An 18,988-nucleotide genomic window follows, 5' to 3' on the forward strand; every position below is an offset into this window, starting at 1 on the left:
TAAATAGCTTGGCTCGCCCTCCAGTCATTAAAGTCAGAAAAAAGGTTTCTGTTTCCAGATACCTGAGAGCCTAGCTAGAAGAAAGGACAGCCACTGCTCAATGTGGTTGGCTGTTGGAAGTAGTGTCTAATGTGTAACAAAGGAAAAATTGTTCCTTTTTTAGGTGTCCCCTCACTCACCGGGGTTGCCCCACGGTGACATGCTTCATCATTGGGGCCATCCCAGTCCTCTACGGGCTGGGGCGTGCTGCGACTTGCGGAGTTACGTAGGAGCACTTAAATGGACTATGTGTGGTGCATGTGTATTTGTGGGGAGTGGACTATGTGATGAAATTAAAAGTTACCTGCCCAGTAGGTTACTAATAAACTTTATTCTGGCCTCTAGGTGGTAGTATTAAAAACGGGGTAGGGAGATAGGCTATCCTAAACTTAATGTGTCCAGATGTTCCTATCAACTCCTAAGTCGACATGTTTCGTGCATACCCCAAGCACTTCTTCGGGACTACACAGGGACCAGCCCTGTGTTCGCCACTCCTTACTCTATCAATGAGAGATTTGTAAAAAGATTTTTAAACTGCAGCAAACTCTATTAAGTGCATGCATTTATACCTACGTATTTTGTTTCCCAAAAACACGTGGTTCCTGAAAGATAGAAAACAACTTTAAAATTCAAGGGGTGGTTGGCCCCATTAGTTATCACACACAGTTTCTACCAGAAGTGATGTATTCTGTGAATATTGAACGCGAACTCATTGGCCGTGTTTTCATGCACAAAAACGTGATAGATTTAGTGCATATTTCGAACGTGGTTTTCAAGACTGGTCTTCTGTTTCCAGTATTGAATTACTAGCATTCTCAGGAATTTCCAGTACTGGCACTCCTTCATTGGTGTTCCCTCACAGGTGTTCCATCACAGGTGTTCCCACCCTGTTGCACCATCACTGAATTTCACACTGGTGTTTCATCACAGGTGTTCCAATAGTTTTATCTCCTCACTAGTGTTACAACACAGGTATTTCATCACTGATGTTCCACACTGGTGTCCATTACTGATGTCGCTACACTGGTGTTCTATTACTGGTGACCCATTATTGATTTTCCAGCACTGGTGTTCCTTCACTACTGTTACAACACTGGTGCTCCATTATTGACGTTCCAGCACTGGTGTTGCAACACAGTGTTCCATCACTGAAGTTCCGTTCCTGGTGGTACAACGCTGGTGTTCTAACACTGGTGTTTCATCAACGACGCAAAAGTTGATGGGAGGAGTGCTTGCTAGAAGTCTAACTTCTGCCAATCATTGAGGGTAGCACTCCAATCCATTGCGCCCGATTCACAGAACTAACTTAAGACAAAATCCTAAACTTACTACCATTGTGGTATTCAAAGAAGGCACTTACTCATTTTGGTTTTCACAGAAGGCATATAGTCATTTCGGTAGTCAAAGAAGTTAGGAGTCCTAACTTTAAGACTCCTAAATGCCTTCCGTGAATACCGAAAGTCTTAAAGTTAGGATTTTTCTCAGTTTTGAAGTAGTAAAGTTAGGACTCCTAACTTTAGGACTCCTAAATGCCTTCTGTGAATACCGAAAGTCTTAAAGTTAGGATTTTTCTCAGTTTTGGAGTAGTACAGTTAGGACTCCTAACTTTAGGACTCCTAAATGCCTTCTGTGAATATCGAAAGTCTTAAAGTTAGGATTTTTCTCAGTTTTGGAGTAGTACAGTTAGGACTCCTAACTTTAGGACTCCTAAATGCCTTCTGTGAATACCGAAAGTCTTAAAGTTAGGATTTTTCTCAGTTTTGGAGTAGTAAAGTTAGGACTCCTAACTTTACTTCTCCTAAATGCCTTACCCCTCCCCAAAACAAAGCAGCGGGCCGTGAAAACACCAGATGCAGGCAGCAGCCCTGCAGCCACATTCGAATGAAAGAAACTACGGCAGCCAGAAAGACATGGTTCATTCTGCGGCATCCCAGTCTCTAGACTGTTGCCCTGAAGCCTGTGTCGGTCTCCCTTCAACCTGGGAGAATGGATTGGACACTGTTGCCGCTGCTGCCCAGGTCCTGTGCTTCAGAGACCGCCTGCACCCCTCCCCCCACACCTTTTGACTGTCTGGCTCCTTTCCCCTTCTGGTTCTTCCTCCGTTGGTTCAGCTCCCTGGTTTTCTTTGGACTTAGCCCTTGTAACTTTTGGTCTGGAACACGTGTGCGCCCTGCCATTTTGGGACCCTCTCCTGTTGTCGCTCTTGTCCTTGGTCCGCCATCTTGCGAAACAGCAGACATTCTACTGTCCTCCCTTGGTGCTGTGACTGCGTCCCCCCTCTGACCCCACTTAATGGAACTCTGCTCTCCTGTTTTTTTTTTATGGGGGCTTGACCTGGGTGCATCTTGCCATGGTGAGATGGTTTCCATCGATGCCTACGACCCGGGTCTTTTTCTTTTTTTTTTTACTTCTCTTATCACTCTGTAAATATGTGATATATACTTGTCCAAGCCTAATCACTGTTAAAATGGATTCCTGAGAAAATGTATTTGTATATATATGTATATAGAGATAACTCTAACCACTAGTATATGTAGTAGACCTTTTACTCACTACCATTCCAATGTGAATCTTAGAGTTTATCCATTTGTATCTCTACCTTGAGTGACTTTACAACTTGTACATTTTTCAATTGTTTCTGTTTGTATCTTTTATGTAACGCATGTAATCCTGAGTCCTTATGTATTGCAACTGGTTCTTTTGTAAAGCGCTCTGACACCTTCGGATAATGTTCTCTCTATATAAATTTGCATTAAATAAATAAATAAAACCTCAATTTGGACCAAGTCATATGCAAATCAGTCTTGACCCTACTCCCATAGGAACAGTCCAGCCAGAAGTGCCAGGACAGATCCTCCCTGAACTGGAACACAAGCAACGCAATACCAGTTACACTCTGATTGGGGCTCGTTAGTCTGGTGTAGCTTGGACAGAATCAGGACCAATTTGCATATGGCTGGGTCCAAACTGAGGTTATCATCATCATCATCATAATAACGATTCATGGAGCAAATCTTAGGGCTTTCTAGTTACAAATCTGGACGATGTCCATGGCAGGCGTGCCAATTCACACAGTATTGGCACTTTCCGTTGGCCAACTTTCATGAGGAATAGGATTCAGGTTTGTGTATAGGGGTTCAGCATGGTCATAACACATTGAGGGATTCAATAGCTGCCCCTCCATTAGGGCAGAGGAGGGTGCCTTCCCCCCGCCCCTGCTACTAGTGCAGCAAAAGGTAAAAAATCAAATGCAATATAAATGTATTACCATTTTATCTTTCACTGCTCCTAACCTTAGCCATGTCTAGGTGCGGTGCTGCTGCTGCTTACTGGTGTCATACAGCTCCTACCAATCAAGTAAGACTGTGAGTTTGGACAGAATATGCTTAAAAATGTTGTCCCAATTCCTGGACAGGTCACAGAGTGCCATTTGGACATCTAAACCGGATGGTGTCTGCGACCTTAGAGCATGTGACCACTCTGACTCCCCCAAGGATATCATGGAAGCTAATCTACCCTTTCATGGTTACCGAAGGCGTGCCCAAAGGGCGACACAAAAACTACATAAAATGGCATTACAAACTTTTATTGAAGCAATTGGATTCTCGAGTAAAATACATGAGGTGCAATTATCAATAACTGGTGTGCTTGCCGCACCAGTTATTCAGGGTGCATGCCGCCACTGGAGGGATGTGGAAATTCCCAAAGAAAGTGGCTCCAGATGAATCTGGTATTAGAGAGGGTTGGTGTGGCTGCTCTGGCAAAATCAGACAGTACTCCAAAGACCGGCCCCCATTACCATGGCCCCCCTTCATGTCAACCACTTCTCCTCTTCCCTCAGATTGGTCACCTGTTGTAAATATTCCAAGATTGGCTGGGCTACCTTAGCCGCTCCAGTGCACTCTTACCCGTGTAGTGCATTACTGTAAATCTGAGATAACCTGGCGGATTGATAGGCCGTATACATAGATAGTAGGCTAACTCCTGGCGTGTCTGCCCACTTCCCTCTGAGCACCAGCACGTGCGCATCACAGAACACTTAGAGGGAGAATACTAAGATTTTACTCCATGTTTACAGCACAAAAGTGGTGCAAATCAGCGCAAACTCTTTTTGAGGAGTTTAATTTCCAACACTAAGGGGCCGATTAGGATGGAGGATTTTCCGCCTCCTCCGGGCCGGCGGAAGCCACCTCCGGCCCGGAGGAGGCGGAAAATCCTCTGCGGAGTCACCAAAGACCCACCGCCAAATTAGGATGGCTGGTGGGTCTGGAATTCCGTCCGCCGCTTTTCCGCCGCGGTCGGCTTCCGACCGCGGCGGAAAAGCTATAACATGGCAGGCGGTGTCTCTGAGACACCGTCCGCCATATTATGATGTTTGTGTAAAACTGCTTTTCCACGGCGGCTTTTCCGCCATGGAAAAGCATACGGACATTCACTTTGGGGGCCCGTTGCGGGCCCCCTGGGTGAATGGGGGGTGGGGGTGCACATGGGGGGTACCTATGGTACCCCCCTGCGTTTGCGTGCACAAAGCGGCAGGCACCGTGCGGTCCCTGCCGCTTTGTGCATGTAAATGTAACACATGCTATTTTAACATTGCGGCGGGTGCAGCTTGAAGCTGCACCCGCCGCAATGTTAAATATAGAGGATGTGACCGCCACCCTGGCGGTCACATCCTAATCAGGACGGAGGGAACGCCGCAGCCCCTGCGGACGTTCCCTCCTCCTCAAGGGTGGCGGACGGACGCAAGTCCGTCCGCCACCCTAATCGGCCCCTAAGTTTGTTTAGCACTGGAAATAACTTGAAAGTAACAGGAAGCAGCGAATAGCTTTGCATTACTTAGTGCCAAGGGGCCGTACCTTGGGTGATGCATGGGTGCCCCCATGCAACCAATCAAGGTTTCTAACGCTACACCCAATTTACTAAACAAAGCAGAGTTTAGCATCAGAAAGCAGTGCCCTTTTAAAGAAGGCGCAAGGAAGGAGAAATGCTTTTATTTCTCCTTCCTTTTCAGACTTTGTACGTGTGCTGCTCTGTACAGCACACGTACAAAGAGGGAAAAGGGTTGAAGTCAGGCTATGCATGGTATTTTGCACTGGAAGGCTGTCCTCCAACTACAAAACCTATGCTAGGCTCCTGGAGACACCCTTGCACCGTGGCGCAAAGCTGTGTCCATGGTAAACCATAGCTTATTTCAGTGCCGGTGCTAGTGAGAGGGAAGGAGAGTTTCATATTTCAATAAATTTAGCACTATCCTGCTCTCTCCTTCTTACGCAGTGCAGCATTTACGGCTGCTGCACTGCACTGCGTGGGAACTAACAGCCTGATTCATCAACGACCCGTTTTGCGAGTCTATAATAGCGATTCATAAGGAATCTCTACTACAGGCTCGCAAAACGGGATTCATGTAGGAATCGCAAATAAAAATGTGATTCCTACATATTCCTTATTTGCAATTAGCAAATTGCTAATCGCAAATAAGGAATAACTCCCCATTCATTCCTATGGGCCGAAAGGCCCATAGGAATGAATGGGGAGTTATTCCTTATTTGCGATTAGCAATTTGCTAATCGCAAATAAGATAGCGATTTAAAGGGTGCCAGGGGTGTCCAAAGCACACCCTGTAGCGCCCCTTAAATGCAAATTTAAACAGGTGTTGCGCGTACACATGTCCAAAGGACATGTGTGTGTGCAACATGCAACTTAGAAAAATGCTTTTAAAAGCATTTTTCTAAGTTTTCGCTATTTACCACGAGGTTTGACCTCGCGGTAAATAGCGGGCCGAAATTGCGAATTCGCTATTTATAAATGGATGATGAATTGCATTTAAGGAATCTCAAATAGAGATTCCTTAAATGTAATTCCTCGCAAAACAGTGAAATCGCTATTATTGATTTTGGCATTTGGGATGATGAATCCCAAAGGCAAAAATCGCACTCGCAAAGGGCCAGATTATCAGAATCTGGCCCTTTGCGAGCGCAATTCAGCGTGATGAATCAGGCTGTATGTAAATCTGGCCGAAGCGCGTCATACGCTCAGGGCTGGAGCACTGAACCAGCCGGCTCACAGATATCACATTGGCGTACACTAGACAGGAATCAACGCAGGATGAAACAGGTTATCTTCTGCAAATAAGCTTACTCTCTATCCCAACTTTTCATCATGAGAGGAACCAGTGTACAAGCAGGACAAAAAACTTCACATTTACTAATGTTTTTTATTTTTGTGATTGGCTATCATAGACGCTGGTGAGGAATATTGCGAAAGCTCTCTTACCCACTCAGTGGCGCATAATTCATTTAAAAATATATTACAACATGCCAATATTTCCCCAATGTGAGGGTCTGCCAGGGATGCCGGCTATTATGGCCCTTATGTTTTGAGCAATTACAAAGACTGATCTCCTTAGAGGGCAAGATGTTGCTTGTATCCCTTAGATAGGCTAATTAGCATATTTTTAATGACTGCTTTTTCAATTAGGAGCAAATGGCAGTAATCCATCTCTCTGCAATCTTTTATCAGTTTTATGTTGCGGGCGCGTTAACTGGCAAGGGTAATTAAATAACCACAATCTCCTCGGGAGATTGTCTAACATGATGCAATTTTAATATGAAGGTAAACTATTTAAAGAAATCACCTTTAATAGAAAACTGCTGATAAACAGAATAACTTCACTTTTGTCGCAAAGTCTTTGGAAAAAAGTCCAGATAACTTGGTATGAGCCTCTTTTCCCAAAGTACACCTTACTCTCCATTGTGCAAGCTGCCTTCCTCTCGCACACTGATGGAAGCAACATGCAGATCTCGGGCCTTAATACGTCTAGTCTTGTGTTGTATTGTATTGCAGTAAATCTATAGCACTTACTACCCCTATCTAGGGCACTGAAGTGCTTGCCTACAGACATGTTACACCATGTAGGGTGTGTGGTTCCTATGTGGGAAGGGTTTCCAGGCCGTGCATGATGGTCACCGTGGTTGTTGTGTTTTGGGACACAGTGTGTAGCAGTGTGATGGATGATGAAGTGCCAGATATAGATGCACAGTTTTATAGCTTTCAGTATGCTTGAAGCTTTGAACAGTTCTGCAGGTCTCTTTATGGTATTTCTTATGTTATAGCCAGGATAGCTGTTTACTGCACTGGGTTGTCTAATCTGAGAAGATGTGTACATTTGTGGTCCTGAGCTGGCATGATTGGAAGGAATGAGAAGTGGAAAGATCTGCTGGTATGGGCATCCCATATCTGAGTGTCATTGTGAGATGTAAAGAAGTGGTCAGAGTGTACATATGTCTGCAACCCGCAGCGGTGGACTATATTAAAGTCCTCCGAATTGTCCAGCAGTGTGTGCGAGATCTCTTCAGTTATTCTTTGCTTGTTGTTTGGTAATGATTGTGGTTTTTGGCCGTACAGTACTGGTGATGGCCAACTCTAGTATTAGATATGTCTTATGTGAATGTAAGAGGTATAAGTAGCAATTTGCTGCTGATTGCTGGGCATTATGGTCTTAAAAATATTTTGGGGCCATAACTGTTATATATGCAGGCACATGAGTATACAATGCCACAGCAAACCATAGGTCAGCCCTTCTTAGCTAACCTGCATAGCGAAAGCAGTTTGCTTGTTGGGTTGTTTTCAATGTGAAGGTTGTAAGCTGAAGATTACACTTAAAGGTGAGACTGTGTTCCTGGGATCTGGTGCAGTTCTCCAGGAAATAGCAATGTTTTCAACCGTCTTCAAAAGTGTCTATGCTTCTGGATGCTTCTAATGCTGGCTGGTAGTGAGTTCCAGAGTTTGGCAACTTGTACTGAGAAAGCAGTGCCTTCCACATATTGCTTATGGTAAGGTGGTATGATAAGTGGTGCAAGCCTGGAGCAGAGTGTTCTGTTTTGTTTTATCATTCTCTTGCTTCCACACGCTCCGCCAGGGTCTAAAAAATTTTAAGTGGATTCTCAGCTCATCCTGAAGAACGGTCAGCCAGGCATTCATCATCAGCAAACTCGACTACAGTAACGCACTCTACGCCGGCACCACCCAGAAGCTCCAAAAGAAATTGCAAAGAATCCAGAACACCGCCGCAAGACTTATCCTAGACATCCCCTGCGGCACCCATATCGCCAATCACCTGAGAAACCTCCACAGGCTCCCAATCAACAAAAGAATCACCTTCAAGCTCCTCAAGCACGTCTACAAGGCCCTCCAAACACCAGACTTGCATACCTCAACCACTGCCTCTCCTTCTACACTCCCACCAGACACCCCTGCTCCACCAACCTGGCCCTGACCGCTATCCCACGGATCCGCAAGAGCGCAGCCAGAGGAGGATCCTTATCCTACCTTGCTGTAAAGATCTAGAACTCTCTTCCTCTACATCTCAAGCAATCACCCTCACTGCTTCATTTCAGGAAGGACCTCCAGACCTCGCTCTTTGACTGGTCTGTCTCTTTTATTGAACTGCAGAACCCACCCCTTAGTGCCTTGAGACCATAACGGCTGATTAGCTGTGCTCTATAAGAACCCTGATTGATTGGTTTGTTTTGCTTGAATTTAACATACAGGTACTGCATTCTTTTTCTTTTAGAGGTTCTGAGAAGAAGGCAGAGTGCCTTGAACATTGCCCCTCTAGTTATAGGTAACCAGTGGAGCGATTGCAGGACCCTAGTCCTACAAAGCAACATTCAAGAAGGCCTAATGATGGGGATTGTTAGAGATGCAAGGCTGGGTCAATAAAGCTTCTTTTTCTCTACATTGGTTGGGCCCTATAATGATATTGAATATCACTGAATGGGTGTAATCTGTTGTGCTCATGTTTTCCAAACGTTCCTCCATAAGTTCAGATATTGAGAGAAGATTGCATATGGTTCATAGTGTGACAGTGCCTTAAATGAATAAATGAATATTAGACTAAAGCGCAAACTTAACCCAGAGGAGTCAAGGCGCTTCAAGAGGGACTGTCATACAGAAGTAAGAGAAGAGGTCAAAACGACATCTCTGTAAAGAGCCAAGTCTTGAGAGCCTTGCGTAAAAGAGAGTGAGACACTTGCCAGAAAGATCGCCAGGCAGGGAATTCCATAGCCTGGCATTGGCAATGGAGAGCACCCTGCCTCCCCATCTAGTCTTCTTGAACCTTGAAACTACCAGCAGATTTTTACTTGCTGATCTAAGCTGCTTGGTGGGGACATAGCGCCGGAACTGCCCTATGATGGAATCCGGGCCTAGGCCATAAAAAGCCTTGTGGGTAAGACATAGGGCTCTACATGAGACCACTGGCTGGAATCGTCGAACCGTACGGCATCAAAATTGTGTCGTACGCCGACAACACTCAGCTAGTGGTATCACTGGCTCAAAAGAACATCAGTCACCTCCAAGGAGGCCTGCTGAGCTGCCTAGAGGACATAAAGGAGTTGATGACCAGCTCCTCCCTCAAATTAAATGGAGATAAAACAGAGCTCTTGCTTCTAGGCCCTGCCTCGCCAACACCTTTTATCTCCTTGTGGCCCCAAGCCCTGGGCACTCCTCCCACCCCCAAGGAAAGCGTCAAGAGCCTAGGAGTGTGGCTGGATAGCAAGCTGTCCTTCTCCACCCAGGCTACCAAACTGTCCGCCACCTGCTTCGGCATCCTCAAAACCCTAAGGAAGGTCCTTCCACTTCTGCCTCCAGAAGCCAGTAAAGTGGCAGTCCAAGGCCTTATCCAGTCCCGCCTTGACACAAACAATGCTCTATACGTGGGGGCTCCCGAGATGACCCTCAGGAAACTCCAGATAGTGCAAAACTGCGCAGCGCGCACCCTGTTAAAGATTCCTCGAGCTCAGTCAGCCAGATCTGCACTAAAAAGTCTTCACTGGCTGCCAGTTAAACACAGAGTGTCATTCAAGGCGTTGTGCATTGCACACCGGGCATTCTGGAAAACAGGACCTGCTATTAACAGCAAGCTTGTCATCCCCTACCACCCAAACAGGAACCTCCGCTCCTCTGAGGCTCTTCTGGCAGTGGTTCCCCGAGTAAAGAGAGCCAGATCCGGGGGTAGGATGTTCTCGGTGAATACCGCCAAACTTTGGAACACCCTCCCCCTCTCACTCCGTTCCAACCCGGACCTGTTGTCATTCCGCAAAAAGCTGAAGACCTTACTATTCACCAAAGTCTCCGAGCTATAATGTGTCACGTCACCGGTCCCTTCGATTCCTACCCCCAGCGCTTGGACGCCTCCGGGCAGCAATCGCGCTCAATAAATCTATTTCCATTCCATTCCATTCCAAAGAAAATTCTTCGATTTAAAGGTAGCCAATGCAGCTTGTTGAGGGAGGCCGAGACTGCGTGGTATTTTGGAAGATCCATCTCTAGCCTGGCCGCTGCATTCTGCACCAGCTGCAGACTACGAACAAGGCCCTTGTTAATGCCCAGATAAAGTGCATTACAATAGTCCAAATCTGGACATCACTAAGGCGATCACCGCCTGCTTTCGGGAGGCGAAAGAAAGGATATGGGAAATTTTCCTAAGAATCCTAATGATCCCAAAGCATGTAGAAACTGTTCTGTTAATCTGCAGGCTCAGAGAGAGAGAGTTGTCCATTATGACCCCTAAAGTTTTACAATGGGATACAGGACAAGGAGAGCAACCAAGCGTATCTGGCCACCAGTCGCTAGACCCGATGGTCTGTTGGGTTCCAAAGATCAGAACCTCTTTTTTTTCCCTGTTGAGTTTATGGTAGTTCGCAACCATTCAAGAGGAGACTGCCTGCATGCAGTTTTTAAAATTAGTAGCAAATTCTCTAATACTGTGAGTAATAGACACCATGATTTGCGTGTCGTTGGCATAGGACAGTACCTCCAATCCAAATCATCTTACAACCCTTGTCAGTGGGGCGACATAGATATTAAAAAAGGTCGGGCTCAGGGAGGAGCCCTGCTGGACTACGCATGACAGATGTTTAGGAGCCAGGTAGAAATGGCCCATTTTCACAATCTGAGCACGATCACAGATGAAGGGGGTCAGTAGCTTGAGGGGCCATGCCCCCAATCCCTATCTCCTTGAGCTGTTCCACCAGTCTCAAAGGTGATAGGGTATCAAAAGCTGCGGTCCCATCGAGGAGAACCAACAGCGTGGAGTGTCCTGCATCAACCTGACCATGAAAATGATCGAATGCCGAGGTAAGCGCTGTCTCCGTACTATGTTCACCTCTAAAACCATGCTGTGAACCATCAAGCAGCTGGTACTCCCTTAAATAGGTACTGAGGTGAGAATTCAAATGCTTCTCAAAAATGTTGTCAGGAACTGGTAGCAGGGAGATAGGGCGATAATTCTTGAAATGCCGCTGAGTCCAGAGAAGGTTTTTTTAAAAGAGGTTTAACCACTGCAGTCTTCCAAGGGATGCGTACTGCCCCGCTGAAATAGCTGCATAAAATACTGAGGTAAGGTGGGGGACAATAGCTCCCCTTCCTATTTTCCGGACCTTCAAAGGGCATTACTCCCTCGGGGACCCGGATGTAATCCCCCCTAGCAGGTGATCCGTGAGCTCTGGAGACATGGGGTAGAGGTGAGAAGCTTAGGTAACTCCTTCGTAGTTGCAGAGTCGTTAGAATAAAGGTGAGAGGGATTTGTGAGGACTGATGGGGCCCTCTCAACATTGGTAGTTTCCAACGAGGAGTATATATCCATGGTTTCAGGGCGGGAAACAACAGCCATTTTATCACAAAGCTCCTGGGATGTGTCCATCAAATCAGAGACACGTGGAGAAACAAGTAAATTAATAACATTAAAAAGCTCTCTAGGAGATAAGGCTTTCACACCAAATTCTGAAAACTCATAAGTTTGTGCAGTGAAGAATCAACATGCGGTCAAATAATGGGATTGTCCTGTAATAAATAATATTAATCCACATTTGTAAAGCGCACAATCACCCATAAGGGTCTCTAGGCGCTGGGGGCCGTCGGGAAGATTAAGCAAGCTATTGCCCAGAGTCACATGGTGCTGTGCTAATCTGACACCGGTGCCGGGGATCGAACCGTGATTCCCAGATTCCGGAGTCAGTCGCCCTAGCAACAGCGCCGCACCTCTGCTAATGTAAATCTTCATTTTTTATTTTTATTTATACAGAACTTTTTAAAAAGTGTTGTACAGATTCTGGAAAATAAGTTACAGAATAGTTAGTGGTATCAGAATACAGCGCACCACAAAATATCGCCCAGTAGTTAATAAAGAAAATCTACACCTACAGGGATAACATTTTTGATAATGATATTTAGGACATGATATCAATGTCAGACATTTTTTGTCAACAATAATCTGACATACATCTCTTATGATGGAGTGTACATAAATAAGTCACAAATAGCAGAAAACTTGGTTAGAAAGAAATTATGATTTGAGTTGGGTTCGGAAGTGTAATTGAACAGGTTATGAATCACAGGAAGAGGAAGAGCGTTGTAGAGATTAGGAGCCTGTTACGTACAACATTTGCACCACTATGCAAACATGCGGAAAAAAAACATTTGCACATTGTTGGCACTTTTGTAATCAGGTTTTGTGCAAACAGATTATGCTACAGCCTGTACCATGGATGATTATCCAAAAAAATTATAATGTATGAATAACACTTGAAAAATATATATAGCAAACTGATTTTGTTCTATTTTGCACCTTAGGGAATATAAAAGGCAAACAAACTGATTTTGCTTCACAAGTAGATCCATATTACACATTTGAAAACTGGAGGAAATTCATCCTATTCTTATTATAGTCTTGTGCACTTCCAATTATGTAAACAAGAAATCTGTTTTCTCCATGTATTGACCTGATGCAACTAACAATCCTTCGAGTCCATGTTACAAAAGTGGCAAAGATGGTGCAAATGTTTGTTTTTTAGGGGTTTTTTTTGCAAACGTGCTGATCCACCTACATTTGTTCCTTCTTGCCATAGGTGCATCGCCATATCCAGGAGTGCACATCGATGAAGACTTCTGCCGCCGACTCAAAGAAGGAACGCGTATGAGGCCTCCTGAGTACACCACACCCGAGATGTGAGTGGGTCATACATGATGGCATGGACTGGGAGGACTATCATATCTCATCCCTATGCCCAATTCTCATGATACCTGCTAAGCATTAAAGTTGTTCCCATGCTGTTTCTTCCCAGGTACCAGACCATGCTCGACTGCTGGCAGGGCATTCCGACCGAGAGACCCACCTTCACAGATTTGGTCGAGCGACTCGGAGACCTTCTCCAGCAAAATGTGCAACAGGTCTGATAGTAACAAAGGTTTTAAAATATATTTTTTATATTATGTTTGTGACCTGGAACACAGGGTCTGATTCACAGAGGAGAATATGCACGTGTATATTTACTAATATACATGTATGTATACTACTAGACCCAGCAGCTCTCCTTGTTTCTGCTGTTCGCCATTTCCGAGTGGAGATTTGCACATAGGTGCAGACTTAAGAGTCTCCACTAACTTAATTCGGGGGAGAGGGAACCTCGTATAACATAATTTATGAGTGACTGTTACCACCAGTAACTTTTTACCAGTTGGTGCAACTATCCGCCATCAAGAAGGAGCACTTCCTATGGGAAAGTATAGGGAAAATTCTAAAGGTTTATTTAAAAAATATATATATATATATATTTAACATATTTTAATGTCTACAGTAAAAGTAACTAGTAAAATGAAAAGTTACAGCATATTAACTCTTGACATTACATGTTTATTAAATAATACGCCTGTGTAAACATATTATTTCACTTTAATTTATACATATTCATTTTTAAACAATAATTAAATCAATTTAAATTTAATCAAGTAGCGACCCCCACTAGCATTTTTATGCTTATGTAATAGTTGATACATTTTGTTATAAGTCATGTATTTGATTAATTTAAACATATTTTTTTAAATTTAACAAACCTTCTAGAGTTTACCATTTAATCAAGTGTTCTATTTTTATTATTAAAATATCTATATTTCTATATTATTAAAATATCTATATATCTATACATATATATCTATACATATATATATATATATATATATATATATATATATATATATATCTGTACATATATATATATATATATATATATATATATATATATATATATATATATAATATATAATACAATTTTGAACATCTGAAAGTTCAAGTTTGCCCATTTTCTTAGCTTTTGAGGCCATATCAAACTGATAGTGTCATGTTCCTCTGCACATGTACCACTTTTGTTTTGTTTATATATATATATATATATATATATATATATATATATATATATATATATATATATATATATATAACAAAACAAATAGATATAGATATATATATATATAAAACAAAACAAAAATGGTACATGTGCAGAGGAACATGACACTATCAGTTTGATATGGCCTCAAAAGCTAAGAAAATGGGTAAACGTGAACTCTCAGATGTTCAAAATTGTACATCCATTTTCTTAGCTTTTGAGGCCATATCAAACTGATAGTGTCATGTTCCTCTGCACATGTACCATTTTTGTTTTGTTTTATATATATATATATATATATATATATATATATATATATATATATATATATATATATATATACATATATATATATATACATAACAAATAGATATAGATATATATATATATAAAACAAAACAAAAATGGTACATGTGCAGAGGAACATGACACTATCAGTTTGATATGGCCTCAAAAGCTAAGAAAATGGGTAAACGTGAACTCTCAGATGTTCAAAATTGTATACATGATTAAATGTTTCAAAAAAGTGGTTTAAACAAGTACAGTTATTAAACATGCATTTTAACATTTTATTAAACTGATTAACAATGTGCAAAGTTGTTTCAAACTAAACATGTAGAATTATGTACATTATAAGTTGTGCATAAGTGTTTCATTGCTTAAATTATGCGCATATATATTTAAAATGTTTTCAATTGTACAATATTAGTGAGTACAAAATTCTGATACGAAATTTCTGGCTGAATTTTTCAAGTACGTACTATCCCTCACATGCACGCTACGCAATGGCACAGTACAAATATTGCTTCTACAATTGTTTTGATATTCTCCGCTATTAATCTTTTTCCTGGTTCATTCAAAATGGTCAGAATGTATCTATTTATTTGTAATATCTCACATTAGATCCGTAAAAAGAAAATCTAATTCTCCTCCTGTAACCAGTATTTACAGATGTAGTGTGAGGCCTTTTTGGGATGTCCCTATCAGTTATAACAAGTACTGTCAGGGATGACAGATTTGATCATTCTTCTTAGCTTCAAAGATTCCACATTGGGAAGCACTCAGGGTTCCATGATTATAATTTAAATTGACAAAAAAAGGAAGAAAACGGTTTTGACAAACATTTTTTGTTTAACTAGTTTTCATAAATATTTCACCTTGAATGGCATTCACCAGGTTGATGACGCCAACCTGGTCAATGTCCTTCTTGTTGAAAATTTCAAAAATTAGTTTGCATGTCCCAAATTTTTTTCTTCCCTAATCCTCTGTCAGGAACTATAAGGGAAGGATCCCCCATATAGTATTATTATTAACCCCACACATCAAAAAAGCAAAAAGTCTGGGTGTACTAAATGGGCCGAACCTATCCCACTCTGCCCACTTTCTGGTCGCCCTCCTGATTTGCCCTCTGGGTCAATCCAAGTTAGCCCACCCCACAGCATCTCTCTTACTCCCCCTTTCTTTTTTCTCATTTAACATTTCCTACTCCATCTCCCCACCTCCCCACCTCCCCACTCATCCCTACCCCTAGTGATATCTGTGTGGTCTTGCCTCCCCTCTTCCCCGCTGTTTTTAAATTTACTTCACACCCCTAACACTGTTTCCCTCCTTCTACTTTTTAGTACATAATCGCCTTCGTCTTCTACTGCTGCATTCTTCTCTTTCTCCTTTTCTGTCTTCTTCTTACTTTTCATGTCTAGGTTAAAGGAGACCCACAAAAAGACTTCTGTGACCCACATTTTCTTTTTCCATTGACCTCTCTGACCTTTTTTAAAAATACTTATTGTTACAAACCTCAATATTTTAGGAATTGAAAGACATTTTTAAGTTTCTTCTATATGCAGAGCATGAGATTTCAACTCAGGTCTCATATATTGTTTCACTGAAGTTATGGGATTTTTATGGAAAAAGTATTTAGTCATCATGGCAATTCGTCATTCAACCCAGCTTCCATAGATATCACAGTTGTCTGAAAGTATCTGTACAGATTGACTCACTATTGTTTTGTACCGCACAGGATGGAAAAGACTATATTCCACTGAACACTGCCCTATGTCTGGAGGGAGAGCGTAGATCCAAGCTTTCCACGGTGGAAGAGAATGTGAGGCTTTCCATCGGCCGCTGGAGCATTATGGACACTAGGTAAGGGAACCCAATTCAGCCATAGTATCTGCAGGATTAGGAAGAGTTGTGATTTCATCTTGTGAACAACCACTGTCAAAGTCTGCTATGTTTCTTTACAGCTCCTATATGGTAAAGTATGTGAGAATTGAATATGCAGACAATTGCTCGTGGCATTCCTCATTTTGAGAACAAAAAACAGGTTCTAGGCATTGGTTTTAAGGAGGTAGTCTCCTCTTGGCCAACATACAACAAATGTGATTCTTCAAACCCTGAGTAGGTTTTTGTCAGGATATCCAGAAGGGGTTGGATGGGGAACACAGTTTTGCACATGCAAATCCCCTAACAACTTGTTAATGTTAACGACCCCCAGCAGCACTGAAACCACTCTGTAAGGCTGCACAATAGTGTGTCAAGGAAAACATGGCTTAGGGCCTTCATTTGTAGCCTGACTGCTGCAACGTAGACCCTGCAGTGTGACCTTTCAGAATAATCATTTTTAACAGGTAAATGCCTCCAATTTAAATATTAGCAACTCATACCTATTGAAGACTCGTAGCCCACAAGGTAGGGTGCATGGTATTTAAAAGTAGGACATGTAGAAAATTAATGGTGCAATGTCTCCGACAGTGACAAGGCCCTAAAAGCAGTTTTCACTGTGGTAGGCTTAGCTGTTCTATATGGGAAAGAAGAGTACAGAATAAAATACTAATACTGTGTCTCATGAATGATACCAGCTGTTGCGGGTACAGAGCCTGCTTCAAGCTGGATTTTGGTGGGTAGGTGAACTCTGGCCTACACACTTCCAGCCTTCAGTTTATTGTAGCCAAAGACCTTCATCATCTTGGATTTTCCCTGGCACTTTGCATGTTTGGTCTGTTTGCAGTAAAGCAAACAAGAGCTACTGAAAAAGTAGGTTGGCCAGGGCCCAATTATAATTACTTCATTGGTCAGAGAGGGACAAGTAGTGATTCAGTGTAACTCCCAACCACAGGCTATTTAACCCTATGAAGCTTGACCCTCACCCAGTAATGGTGTTGTTTTAAATTGCTTTTCTATGAAATCGCACATCCATATTCTACAGAAGATTGAAAGTAGACCCTCTGGGATTTGATTATGCATGTAAGTTACAGAAGCGGTTAGCTCACCGAATGTACTTACTTGAAACTGTCAATTGTCTTCTCAAGACACAGGCAGAGTAATCTGGTCAGCTAAATCCTTATTACTAAAACACGACAAGGCCTGCCCAGCTTTCCCTCTTTGTAAAGTGGGCAAATTAAATACTATTAAGTTATGTAATAGTAATACATGTAATTCACGGTGTTTAGAAAGTGAAGACGCAGTATAAAACGCTATATAAAATCAAGTTATCATTATTATTAGGATGCCTACCAGCGACAGTACTTACAAAACCAAGTCAACAAATGGGAGGTTGTGAGTCAATGAGCATATCTCCCAAATTCATGTCATAAATCACAATCTGATGAGAACCTGTGTGGATGCGCTTTATTCCGCCACTTGCTGGAATATAATGGTGTGTGCAGGCAAATAACAAACCACAGTGTGCTGATGCTCCAAAAGCAGCAAGGTAACTATGGGGTGGTGGACAACAGCTGGCGCAGGTAAAGAGTGCCAGAGTGTCACATCACCCCTGGTCCTGATGTCTCCATTTTCTTGTTTTCAGTGATATCGCCAAGAAGCGGCCGCTGAGTGTGAAGACGTTTGATGAGGTGCCAGTGGTGAAAGGGAAGGCTGTGCACGAGGTAAGCTTCCCACCCCGACTGCCACTGTAATCCTTTTCTGGCAGTATTCACACAGGATTCTAACCTGGAAGGGCTGGACATGAACCCATCCTCAGTATGAGCCTGCCTGTTGTCGTGCACGTGTGTCCTGCCTCTGTCCTTGCACCTAAGCACCCGCCTCCACCCTTATATGTCTCCTAGTAGCTCTACCCATGCTAATAGTGTAGTCCGTCTTCCCTTTCCATAACTCCTGCCAGTGTTTCTCCTTGTCTGTTTTCTTAGTATGTGTTTTTGTCCCGTTTTGCTACTATGATTCTGATAAACGTTCTCAAATTGTTCGAGGTCGAGCAATGATAGTAATTTGGAAATTCAGCACATTAGATTTTCACCAGCCTGTGGTGATGAATATATGACGTTACAACGCATGCATTCACAGCGCATACAATTACAACAAAACTTTTACAACGCAGGATCATTACAACGCATGCCATTACAACGCAGGTGCTATTACAAAGCATGCCATTACAATGTAAGTATGGGTAAGTATTTTTTTGTTAATTTAATTAATGGGAATGTAATAGTAGTGTAAATGTTTGATAGTGTAGGGGTTAAAATTACTATTCTAACTCCAGGGGGGTGTAATAGTAGGGTAAGTGTTGGATAGTTTAGGGGTTAAAATTACTCTTCTAACTCCAGGGGGTGTAATAGTAGGGCAAGTGTTGGATAGTGTAGGGGTTAGAATTAAATTAAATACTTACCCATACTTACATTGTAATGGCATGCGTTGTAATAGCTTCTGTGTTGTAATAGCATGCGTTGTAATGGCATGCGTTGTAATGGATCCTGCATTGTAAAAGTTTCGTT

The 18,988-nt window shown here is 42.6% G+C and overlaps 1 protein-coding gene across 2 annotated transcripts in view; it reads left to right on the top strand.

Moving 5' to 3' along the window:
• LOC147718463 (vascular endothelial growth factor receptor kdr-like) overlaps positions 1–18,988 on the top strand; it is a 537,031-nt gene that overhangs the window by 464,154 nt on the left and 53,889 nt on the right. For both annotated transcript variants that reach the window (XM_086918385.1, XM_086918386.1), the window contains exons 25-28: positions 12,948–13,047; positions 13,164–13,269; positions 16,279–16,403; positions 18,067–18,145. In XM_086918385.1, the coding sequence (XP_086774511.1) occupies positions 12,948–13,047; positions 13,164–13,269; positions 16,279–16,403; positions 18,067–18,145 (410 nt within the window). The remainder of the gene's footprint in view (positions 1–12,947; positions 13,048–13,163; positions 13,270–16,278; positions 16,404–18,066; positions 18,146–18,988) is intronic.

The sequence above is a fragment of the Lissotriton vulgaris genome, chromosome 4_1 (genome assembly GCF_964263255.1).
Source record: "Lissotriton vulgaris chromosome 4_1, aLisVul1.2, whole genome shotgun sequence".
Classification (NCBI taxonomy): Eukaryota; Metazoa; Chordata; class Amphibia; order Caudata; family Salamandridae; genus Lissotriton; species Lissotriton vulgaris.